This window comes from Zosterops lateralis (assembly GCF_965231275.1).
Source record: "Zosterops lateralis genome assembly, chromosome: 23".
In the NCBI taxonomy this organism is placed as follows: Eukaryota; Metazoa; Chordata; class Aves; order Passeriformes; family Zosteropidae; genus Zosterops; species Zosterops lateralis.
The window spans coordinates 6706705-6718035 of NC_139783.1; the positions used below are offsets into that span (position 1 = coordinate 6706705).

At 50.5% G+C, this 11331-nt stretch overlaps 1 protein-coding gene across 6 annotated transcripts; it reads right to left on the reverse strand.

Moving 5' to 3' along the window:
- Window positions 1-992: 992 nt before the first annotated feature.
- LOC310918359 (uncharacterized protein) lies at window positions 993-7398 on the reverse strand. Of its 6 annotated transcripts, XM_083877216.1 has the most exons (4): window positions 7093-7398; window positions 3130-3206; window positions 2392-2470; window positions 993-2236 (listed from the first exon to the last, which is right to left on the reverse strand). In XM_083877216.1, exons 3-4 carry the CDS (start codon window positions 2441-2443, stop codon window positions 1233-1235), a joined length of 1056 nt encoding a protein of 351 aa, XP_083733342.1. In that variant the 5' UTR covers window positions 2444-2470; window positions 3130-3206; window positions 7093-7398; the 3' UTR covers window positions 993-1232. The 6 variants fall into 6 exon arrangements, 5 of the variants coding, with proteins under 5 accessions (XP_083733342.1, XP_083733341.1, XP_083733343.1 ...); XM_083877215.1 differs by lacking the exon at window positions 3130-3206; XM_083877217.1 differs by lacking the exon at window positions 3130-3206 and having other exon boundaries at window positions 2381-2470.
- Window positions 7399-11331: the final 3933 nt, after the last annotated feature.

The window sequence follows — 11331 nt, forward strand, 5'->3', positions numbered from 1 at the left end:
TCCATCCAGGCCAGTTTGTTCTCCTTGCCAGCTCATCTTTTGGCACATAGGCACAGCCTTGTGTCTCCAAGATTTCTTTCTTGAATTACATCAGTCCTTCCTGGACCCATTTGATGAAGGGCTCCTTCCCTTAAAACAAGCAGTACTTGATTCAGTAGTCTCCAAATCAGCATCCTGAACAGGCCCAACTCTGCCCTCTGGAAGTCCAGCGTAGAAGTTTTGTTGATGCCACCTCCTTGTTTAACTGAATATTGAAAACTCGATTATTTCATGGTCACTGTGCCCCAGATGGCCCCGACCACCACATCCCCCAGCAGCCCTTCTCTGTTTGTGAGCACCAGCAGACAGAGATTTCTTGGGAGTGGCAAGAGAAGGAAACCTCCCCAAAGTGCAGCTTGGAAGGTTCAGCCTGGAGGTGCAGAGAAAGAGAAGTCGCTCCCAGGGCAGAATTTTGGTGCAAGAGGTGTCTCCCTCAGAAACGAGATACCCCAAAATCTCTTCAGGAACATGGAATATCCAAAATCTCCCTCAGTAACAGGTTCCCCCTCCCTTCATCATCCCCAAATTTTGGCAGTGTCATTCCAGATCCCACCTCCCCAATCCCAACCCAAACCCATCCCACCCATGCTGGACACTGAGACCCCCTTCCCAAGCCCTATTTCCCCCATTTCCCAGCTTCCAAACCCCAACCCACCCGTCCTGCCCCACCCACTGCCCATCTCACCCCTCTTGATTTGTGTCACACTTTGCCCAATCCCCTTCCAACCCATCCCACCCTGAGGGGCTGTGGAACAGAGTAATTGTGGAGTGGGATTGAGTAGTTTTCAGTGACATTGAGTGGTTGTGAGGTGACAAATAAAACCCCCTTGTCCCTTTGAGTGCCAAGAAATGGAGAAAACCACACCAAATACCCCCCAAACCCCTAAATGCTCCCACGTGGCTCCCTGAATCCCAGATTCCCTGGAAACACTAGTAAAAAGTGAGGCTTTAGATGACTTTGGTAAGTTTATTAATTTTTATCAAAATTTTGTCAATTTTAAAGGGATGGAAATGAATCAAAAGAATATTAAGGACCACCAAACAAGAAGACCACCAGCCCAGTGTCTTCCCAATGCAGATAACAGGGAATGTGGGTCACCAGGACTCTGCCCAACGTGGGTCGTCTGACGGGGGATGAGGTTGGATCAGGTCACGAAGCTCTTCCCACATTCAGGGCACTCACAGGGCTTCCCTTACCAGTGACTCTGTTGGTGTCTGGTCAAGTGAGAGTGCTGAGTGAAGCTCTTCCCACACTGGGGACACTCGTGGGGCCTCTCCTCAGTGTGGATGCGCCGGTGGGTGACGAGGTTGGAGTTGTGCTTGAAGCCCTTCCTGCAGTCGGGGCAGCGGAAGGGCCTCTCCTCTGTGTGAATCCGCTGGTGCAGGAGGAGATCTGAGCTGGTCTTAAACCTCTTCCCACACTCAGAACACTCATAGGGCCTCTCCCCAGTGTGGATCATTTGGTGGATAATCAGGTGGCCCCTCTGGTTGAAGCCCTTCCCGCATTCCCCACACTCGTATGGCCTTTCCTCAGCGTGGGTGTTCTGGTGGTGGATCAAGGTGGAGCGCTGGCTGAAGCTCTTCCCACACTGCTCACACTCGTAGGGCCGTTCCCTGGTGTGGATCCTCTGGTGGCTGATCAGGTGGGAGTTTCTGCTGAAGCTCATCCCACATTCCCCACACTCGTGGGGCCTCTCCCCAGTGTGGATGCGCCGGTGCCTGATGAGGTGGCAGTTTCGCTTGAAGCTCTTCCTGCAGTCGGGGCAGCGGAAGGGCCTCTCCTCTGTGTGAATCTGCTGGTGCCTGAGGAGACTGGAGCTGGTGTGAAACCTCTTCCCACACTGGGGACACTCATAGGGCCTCTCCCCAGTGTGGATCCTCTGGTGTCTGATCAGTTGGGACCTCTGGCTGAAGCTCTTCCCACAATCCAAGCACTTGTGGGGCTTCTCCCCATCATGAAGCTGCTCATGGACCAGCTCAGAGCCCTGGCTGAAGCTCTGTCCACCTTCCTGGCTCAGGGAGGGTCTTTCCTCCTCAGAGAACCCTGGGATGGAATTGAAGCCCCTCCTCCTGCAGGATCTCCGTAGCTTTTCCTCCCCATTGGATTTGGTTGCCTTGGAGCTCCTCAAAATGGCTTCATCCATGAGGTTCTGTTGTGGGGATTTGTCCTCCCTGGTCTCCATCCTCAGTTCCTTGTCTGGGGGAAGAAGGACAAGGAGAGGATGGGATTTGCCTTCATGCTAGAGGGAAGAGAAAGGAGATCCTCCCAGTCCATCCCTGCAGCCAGGGGCCATGCTGGGCTGGGAGACGGAGGAGAAAAGTGGGGGAAAGGGGCACTGACTTCTTCCTCACATTCCTGGCTGTCTTGAGGCATGTTCCTCTTCCTCAAAGCCTTCTCGTCCATCCAGCCAAGGTTTGAGAATGACAAATCCTGTTTTGTGGAAAAACAAGGGATGAGCATGTTGAGTTTGAAGGTCCTTCTGCCCAAGTCCATCTCTAGAAGTCACTGGGAATCTGGGGTCCATAAACGCCTCCCAAACACCAAGATTCAGTCCTGAAAATGCCTCCCAGCATTTCCCTGTCTCGGGTCTCTCCTTTTGGTCTTCGGGGGTTCCCCCCTTTCCCAGCTGCTGGGAGTCACCCTTGTACTGGAGGTCCCCGTATACTCGGTCCCTGCCCTCCTCAGGCTGATGGGAGTCCCAGGAATACGACAAGATCCCCCAATTTCCATCTCTCTACTTAAGGATGCTGGGTTGTGTTAGGGTCCCAGGGTCCCTTCTCCCCTTATTATCTGCTTTGGGGTCCAGGGGGTCCAAGGAGTCCCCCCTGCCCCTCTCCAGGCTGTTGAGGGTCCCGCCAATCGCAGCGCTCCCCCCTCTCTGGGCTCCCCACTTTGGGCTCCTGGGGGACACAGGGCTCTGCTCCTCCAGGCTGCCTCTGCCAGCAGCTGCCACTGGGACCCACCAATGTCCCCCCAAGGTGCATTTTCCACTCAGATTTGGAGTTCTTCATTCTCCAAACATCCCCCCAAAAAATCCCAACCCAGGGACCCCCCAGGATATCTGGGCCCAGCTCCCCCTCCCTGGTCACCTGTGGGATGGGGGGGTGATGATCCCACGGCTGGGGGGCTGTGAATTCAGGGAGTGCTCAACCTCGTGGTTCCTTCTCTGTTAAGGGTAGAAGGTTCTTAGCTCAGGAACTGGCTGACCTCATTGAGAGGGCTTTAAACTAGGTTTGAAGGGGGAAGGGGATGCAGCTGGGCTGCCTGGAAGCAGACCCAAGGGTGCTAAGCCTGAGTTAGGGCTGAAATCAGTAGCCCAGCTGAAGGGCATGTACACCAATGCACGTAGCATGGGTAACAAACAGGAGGAGCTGGAGGTCATGGGGCAACAGCAAAGCTGTGATGTAGTCACCATCACAGAAACGTGGTGGGATGACTCACACAGCTGGAGCACTGCACTCCATGGCTACAGGCTCTTCAGAAGAGACAGGAAAGGGAGAAGAGGTGGAGGGGTGGCCCTTTATATTAAGAAAGTTTTTGATGCAATAGGTATTGAAACTCATGAAGATTCAGTTGAATGGCTATGGGTGAGAATTAAGGGGAAAGCCAACAAGGCTGACATCCTACTGGGAGTCTGTTATCATTCACCCAACCAGGAGGAAGAGGTGGACAACTTATTCTATAAGCAGCTGGAGAATGTTTCAGGATCACCAGCCCTTGTTCTTGTAGGTGACTTCAACCTGCCAGACATCTGCTGGGAACTTAATACAGCAGAAATGAGGCAGTCCAGGAAATTTTTAGAGTGCATGGATGATAACTTTTTGTCACAGTTGGTAGGTGAGCCCACCAGGGGAGAGACTATGTTGGATCTGTTGTTCACAAATAGAGATGGGCTGGTGGGAGATGTGGTGGTTGGAGGAGATGGGCAGAGTGATCATGAAATTATAGAATAATTGAATAATTGGTGAAATCAGGAGGAACGTCAATAGGACTTTTACATTGGACTTCCAGAGGGCAGACTTTGGCCTATTTAAGAGACTTATTCAGAGAGTTCCTTGGGAAGCAGCCCTTAAAAACAAAGGAGTTCAGGAAAGCTGGGTGTTCTTCAAAACAGAGATTCTGAGGGCACAGGAACAGACTGTCCCTGTGTGCCAAAAGATGAGTCAACGAGGCAAATGCCCAGCCTGGATGGGCAAAGAGGTTTTGCATGAACTCAGGAATAAAAAGAGGATGCATCATTTTTGGAAGGAGGGCCAGGTGCCTCAGGAAGTATTTAAGGGGATTCATAGAGTATGTAGGAAAATATTAGGGAGGCCAAAGGTCAGTCTGAACTCAAAATGGCGACTTCTGTTAAGGATAATAAAAAATGTTTCTATAAATATATTAATGGTAAAAGGAAAGGTAAGGCCAACCTTTGCTCTCTATTGGATAGGGGAAGAAACTTAGTAACTGCTGATGAGGGGAAGTGCTTAATGCCTTCTTTGCCTCAGTCTTCCGTGGGAAGATGACTTGTCCTCAGGACAACTGCCCTCCTGGGCTGGTAGGTGGTGTCAGGGAGCAGAATGGTGCCCCTGTTATCCAGGAGGAGGCAGTCAGAGAACTGCTGAGCCACTTGGATGTTCATCAATCTCTGGGCCAGATGGGATCCACCCCAGGGTGAGGAGGGAGCTGGCAGATGAGCTTGTGAAGCCACTCTCCATCATTTACCAACAGTCCTGGCTCACTGCTGAGGTTCCAGGTGACTGGAAGCTGCCAATGTGACACCCATTCACAAGAAGGGTGGGAAGGAGGATCCCAGTAATTATAGCCCAGTCAGCCTGACCTTAGTACCTGGTAAAGGTAATGGAGCAGTTTATATTGAGTGTCATCACACAGCACCTACAGGATGGCCAGGGTGTCAGAGCCAGCCAGCACGGGTTTAGGAGGGGTGGGTCGTGTTTGACCAACCTGGTCTCCTTTGATGACCAGGTGACCTGCCTGGTGGATGCAGGAAGGGCTGTGGATGTCTGTCTGGACTTCAGCAAGGCCTTTGGCACTGTCTCCCACAGCACACTCCTGGATAAGCTGGCAGCCCGGGGCTTGGACAGGAGCTCTCTTTGCTGGGTTAGGAACTGGCTGCATGGCCAGGCCCAGAGAGTGGTGGGGAATGTTGGAGTCCAGGACATCCCCTTGGATGACCTGAGACCTGGGAAAGAGAATTTGAGCCCTGGACAGGGGGGTGTGGAACCGGTCCAGAGGCGTTGGAAACCTTGGCACAGAGCCCAGGAAGACACTGAGTTTGATCTTAGCCCATGGGAGAAACTTCCAGCATTAGGAGAGGAATTGCAAATCACCAGGAAGTGAAAATAGTAGTTTAATACAGTAGAACATACAAAATTCAGTAGTTTTAGGGTTCTTACAATAGAGGTAAATGGGGGACAAGATGGTGGAATTTGGGTGGTACCTCGTGTCCCTCTCCTTCTTCCTCGTCCTCCATCTTCTGGGGTGGTGATGAAATAAGATAGTTAGAGTGGATTGGGTCAAAGCAGAAGTGACCCTCTTAGTGTAAGCACTAGGCATTGGTGTGAAATAGTAAATATCCTATACGTAATTATCTGTATAAATGTAAGGTGACGTCCCATCGGTGGGCAGTCGCCTCGTGCCCCAGCCGCTGTCCGGACCTCGGCTGGGAGCGGAGAAAAACTTTGTGATATCAAATAATAAACAACTTGAGAAACCAGAAAGCAAGGCCTTGAAGACTCCGCTTCTTTGTACCAACGCGACTCGGGGCTTTTAGAGGGCCAAAGACTTTAAACAACTTGAATCTCGGGTGAGAAAACCAACCCGAGAATTGGTGTCCCTGGCTGCCTGGACGGGAATTGGCGTCCCTGGGTACTTTCCAGTGGACACACCAAGCCCTCTGAAGCCAGGAAAACAGCCAGAGAAGACAGGGGAAGATTTTTGGCCAAAGCAGATGCCTTCAAATTCGCCTTGGACAGACGAACTTCAAGGGCCCTGAAGTCGTCACCCTGAGATCTGCTGGTCGGTGATCAGGACACCCCCGGGACGAATTTGAGAACACCTGCACCCTGTTTTTCGGCTTTGGTAAGACCGGTCGAATTTAGGACACATGGGGGTGGGAATCTCCCAGGAACAGCTTAGGATCCTAGCAAAATTAAGGATAGTAGCGTCTGCACATCCTGCAGGCCTTTCTGAGAAGGAGCTTCAAGCTCTTCTTTTGTGGGCTCGGTGTAACTTTCCACATTGTGAGACCCACGTTGTATTTGAGCCTGCATTTTGGCAAGAGGCAAACAGGGAACTTTACAACAGAGCAACTAAGAAAGATAAAGCAGCTGCGAAGCTTTTGCCCGCAGCGAGAACCATGCTAGAGTCCATTTCACGTAACAGAAAAGCAGTTCCTCCTTCTTTACAACAGCAGAGGACTGCGCAAGAGGGACAAAGCAAGGTTTCTTCCGCTGGGCAGCAGCCAGCAGCGACTTGTTCTGCCTCTCAGCAGCAGGCGGATCCCAAATCTCCTAGTGGGGATGTGGGAGGGGAGAGCCATCAGCTCACCCAGGCAACATCAGGGGAAAGCCAGCAGCTTCCCCGAGGTGAGGCACATGATGCACAGCAGCTTGTCTCGGTGCCTCAAACCCCAAAACCTGATTCCCCAAAGCCAGTCCCGGGAAAGCAAAAACTTGTACTTTATCCCAGCGATCAAGATAGAGACATGCGTTCTTCTGAGACATGTCCCCTGGACATGGGACAATTGCCCCAGGGGGGGGAACAGGGAGATTTAGAACATATTCCATCTAGAAGCCCGTTTACCCCCCCGCAGATATCACGCGAAATCGCTTCGCCGCCTCTCCCTCCAGCAGAGCAAGGACAAGCACAGCAGGGGGGAGGGGGAGGGCGCCAAACACCAGAACAGCAGGGAAAACAACCCCGAATCGCGTCAGCCGCGGGAGATAAGACCGCAGCGCATGCGCGCGAAAGCGATCAGAGTCAGTCGCGCCGGGAACAATCATATGGCGGTGACGGGGAACGTAACGGGGGGCAGCGGGAAAACATACCGTGTCAAGGGGGCGCGGATCGCGGGGAAAAACAACTCGCGGGCGATCGTCGGGATTTTGCAAACCGCGGGACCGGGACGGCAGCGGGGGGAAAGTCCATGCCGGTAGCTGAGCGCAGGTTGATGACGCAAGCTACGGGGAGCAATGTGGACCAAGTTGCGTCCGCATCGCAAAGCATGGGCAAAGAGCCAGAAAGGGCGGTGCAGGCGCAGGCGCAGAGCCATGCACTGCAAACCCCAGAGGCGCTTGCGGCGGATTTTGGCGCAGGCGCGGTGGGAGAGGGGTGGATTCCAAGCCGCAGTCTCGCTCGGGGCGGGGTAAACCCCGATGGCGAGCGGGACGGGGCGGTCTCTGGGGGCGGGCCGAGAGGGAACGCCTCCCAGGGGGGTGCCGGGATAGCGCAAGCAGGATCGGAGCAGGCGGGGGTGGCGCAGGCGGGGATGGAGAGTGGCCAGGGCGGAGAATTTGTCCAGGGAGCCGCCTCCTCACGGCAGCCGCAGACCATGACCCCGCCCACGAGCGGCGCCTTGATACCTGCACAGCAGGCGCTCAGTGATTCAAAATCAGCTAGCTCGTTCATATGCATGGGCGCACGTCCAAAAAATATTACAACAGTTTCCAGAGACCCAGAAACGGAGAACTTGTTACAAGCACAGCGTCTTTTGTCGGAGCTGATGGAACAGATCCCAGAAAAAATACCTAGTGCCGGACAGGGTCCAGCTGTCTCGATGGCAGCGCCACCTAGTGGCGGGACTGTACAATTACAGCAAACACGGCAACTGCCATACTCAGCCAGTCTAGCAACAGCGCCGGCTAGTGGCGGAACACCCTCATTACATCATTTTTTCCCAATTACATACAAAAAACAGATTTATTCTCCAAAGCAGCAATTTCGACAGGAACAAACACAGCCTGTGTCAACTTTAGAGGATCACGAAGCAATTCAACTACAACAACAAGCAGTCAGCACGGATGAAAGCATGATTCATATCACTGCTTCGCAAGGCATTCCTTTCATATCAACAACAACAGCAACTGCAGATTCTTCATCTCAAGCTCCTTCAATTTTATTATCCAAAGATTTCATGAAGCAATTTCTCCTGCAATTTAAAGAAACAGCTTTGGAGCTCAACCCAGATTCAAACACTCAATTCCCTCAAGTGTTCCTTTCACCAAAAGCCAATCAAGCTCCTCTTCAATCAACTGCACAGACACATTCTCCATTTATCCTCCGGCTACCCGATGGATCAACCCTCTCCTTTGGTAGTGCTGCACAGGGATCACGTGCTGCACAGGAATCCCAGCTTCCTACTCCTCAATTAGGAGGAAAAGAAATCTCAAGAAGAGACATATCCCTCAGGGATGAAGGGATCACATCTCAAGAAGATGTGAACAAACACCAAACACAAGAAGACTCTGGAATGACAGGAGCAGCATCATCATGGAAATCGCAGCAATTAATTCCATTTTTGGAAGATTCACAGATATCTGATGCACAGGTACCCAGTGCAACAGATTGGACTGAGATAAAGAAAAAAGCATTGAAAGAATTCAATTTAACAGGTGCAAGAAGTCTAGCATTGCCAGTGGCATACGATGCACAAGGTCAGAATCCGAGATGGGAGCGATTGGATCATGACGTCATCAAGGAATTAGTGAAAGCCATCTGTGATAATGGATTGGGATCCCTGTACTTCAAGCAGCTTTTGAAGGCAACATTCAACATATATGATCTGATGCCTTTTGATCTCAGATCTATCGCATCAATGATTCTAACAGATTCGCAAGTCCTTATCTGGGAAGCGAAATGGAAAAGAGCCCTTGAAGAGCTCAGGAGGAGATTCAAGGAGGACCAAATGCAGGCATCACCGTGGCAGAAATGGCAGGTGATCCACCAAATGATGACCCAGGTCGTCAAGCAAGAAATTTGCCACAAGAGGTGTTGACAGATATAAAAGAAGCAGCAAGAAAAGCAATAGTGCAAATTCCACCAGCAGGAATTCCAGAAAGCATTTACACAGAGGTAAAGCAAAGCCCAACAGAATCTTTCTCCTCATTCATTGATCGTCTAACACAAGCAATAGACAGGCAAGTCAATGATAAGGGAGCGAAGCCACATCTGCTTCGAAGTCTTGCTTTTGCAAATGCCAGTGCAGACTGCAAACACATCATCAGTGCAATGCCAGGCCAGCCGTCCTCGGCAGAAATGTTGGAAGCATGCAGCAAAGTAGGAACACCACAGCATGTTGCATCCATTCAAGCAAGCATCTGGGGAGAACAGATGGAAAAAATCATCAAAGCCCAGACTGAAAACCTTAAGGAGGCTTTGGCAGCTCTTCGACAAAATAATTCCACAACAGTAATGACAGCGAAACTTTCAGGAGCACAATGATACAAGTGCGGCAAACAATGGCACTTGCACGATCCACTTTCCAAGCCACAAATTGTTGAAAGCAAAAATAAGTTTTAGAGAAAAGCCAAAAATAAGTGAGGTGCCGTTGGATGCAATAACCATATTTACCGACGGCTCAGGAAAAACTCACAAATCAGTAATCACATAGCAAAATGCAACAACAGGAAAGTGGGAATCAAACATAGAAACAGTGCAAGGTTCACCACAGATAGTGGAGTTGGCAGCAGTGGTTCGAGTCTTCGAACTGTTTTCTCAACCTCTCAATCTGATCACAGATTCAGCATATGTAGCAAATGTGGTCAGAAGGCTTGAAAATTCACTTTTAAAGGAAGTTGACAATGAAGATTTGTATTCATACTTACTTTGTATGAGGACTCTATTACAAGAGAGAAAACATGAATATTTTGTTTCTCACATTAGGGCACACTCTTCCCTTCCAGGATTCTTAGCAGAGGGCAATGCACACGCAGATGAATTGGCTATACCAATTTCAAACACTTTGCCAAACATCTTTGAGCAGGCAAAGTTGAGTCATGCATTTTTTCATCAGAATGCTCAGGCATTGATGGAAGCCTTTCGCATTTCCAAAAGCCAGGCAAAGGAAATCATCAATACCTGTCCAGACTGTCAGTGTGTACAGCCTCCTGCATCCATGGGAGCAGTCAATCCAAGAGGATTGCACAGTCTGCAACTGTGGCAGACAGATGTCACCAAATACCCATCTTTTGGCAAACTTAAAAACATCCATGTCTCAGCAGACACATTTTCAGGTGCAACTTTTGCATCATTGCACACAGGCGAGACGGCACAACACGCTTGTCGACACTTTTTACAAGCGTTTGCATCATTAGGTGTGCCGCAAGAAATCAAAACAGACAATGGTCCGACCTACACAGGGAAAGTGCTTGACAAATTTCTGAAAAGGTAGGGCGTCCATCACACTTTTGGTATCCCACATTCTCCAACAGGTCAAGCAATCATTGAAAGGACACACAAAACACTAAAAGCCCTTTTGGAAAAACAGAAAAGGGGGGAGGCGGATGCAACACCACACATGCGCTTGAACAAAGCCTTGTATGTGTTGAATTTTCTAAATGGCTCCTTTACAGAGCCCACTCTGCCAATCATCAGACACTTTTCAAATAGTACAAAAGCAAAACTGAAGGAGAATCCTTTAGTTTTGGTCAGGAACCCAGACACAGGATGAATTGAAGGACCATTCAAATTAGTAACTTGGGGCAAGGGTTATGCTTGTGTCTCCACAGGAGCTGGACCGAGATGGGTGGCTGCAAAGAACGTGAAGCCCTACTGAGTCCAAACGCAAGCAGACGCGGACCCCAAGACAGGAAGCAGGAACACAGGCACGCAGACATGAGCAGATGTCAAGACAGCAGACATCCCCTTGTTCTACGTGCAAGAGAGACTTTGGGATTTGGGTTTCCCTTGGGACTTGGGTGGTGGTGCATTTTAGGAGTTCCTAGGGGAAGGAGGCCTCTGATAGCACACATTTGCCTCATTTTCTCATTGGTTGCCTTGAGCAACGCGGCAGATTGGCCCATGGCTCAACCAAAGGAAAATGTTTGGGAAACTCTGGCCAATGCATCAGGGCTGGACACCATTTGTTTGACACACTCAAGACCAGGGAAGCCTTTTTCAACATGTTTGGTAGGGTTGCCAGTGAGCAAATGGCCGATTCCAAAAAACGTCCCTCCAGCAATCTTAAAGATCATTTCAAATCCAGTGGACAAATGGGACGTTTGGACAAAGTTCCTTCCTGTGGCTCCTTTTGAACCTCAGGAATTGGAAATTCTTGGATCGGTCAGAAT

Coding starts and splice junctions, on each gene's coding strand:
- LOC310918359 (XM_083877214.1), bottom strand. CDS start 2,443: ATGGACGAGAAGGCTTTGAGGAAGAGGAACATGCCTCAAGACAGCCAG. Junction 2,280..2,380: donor GCCAGGAATGTGAGGAAGAA/GTCAGTGCCCCT, acceptor TCTTCCCTCTAG/CATGAAGGCAAATCCCATCC.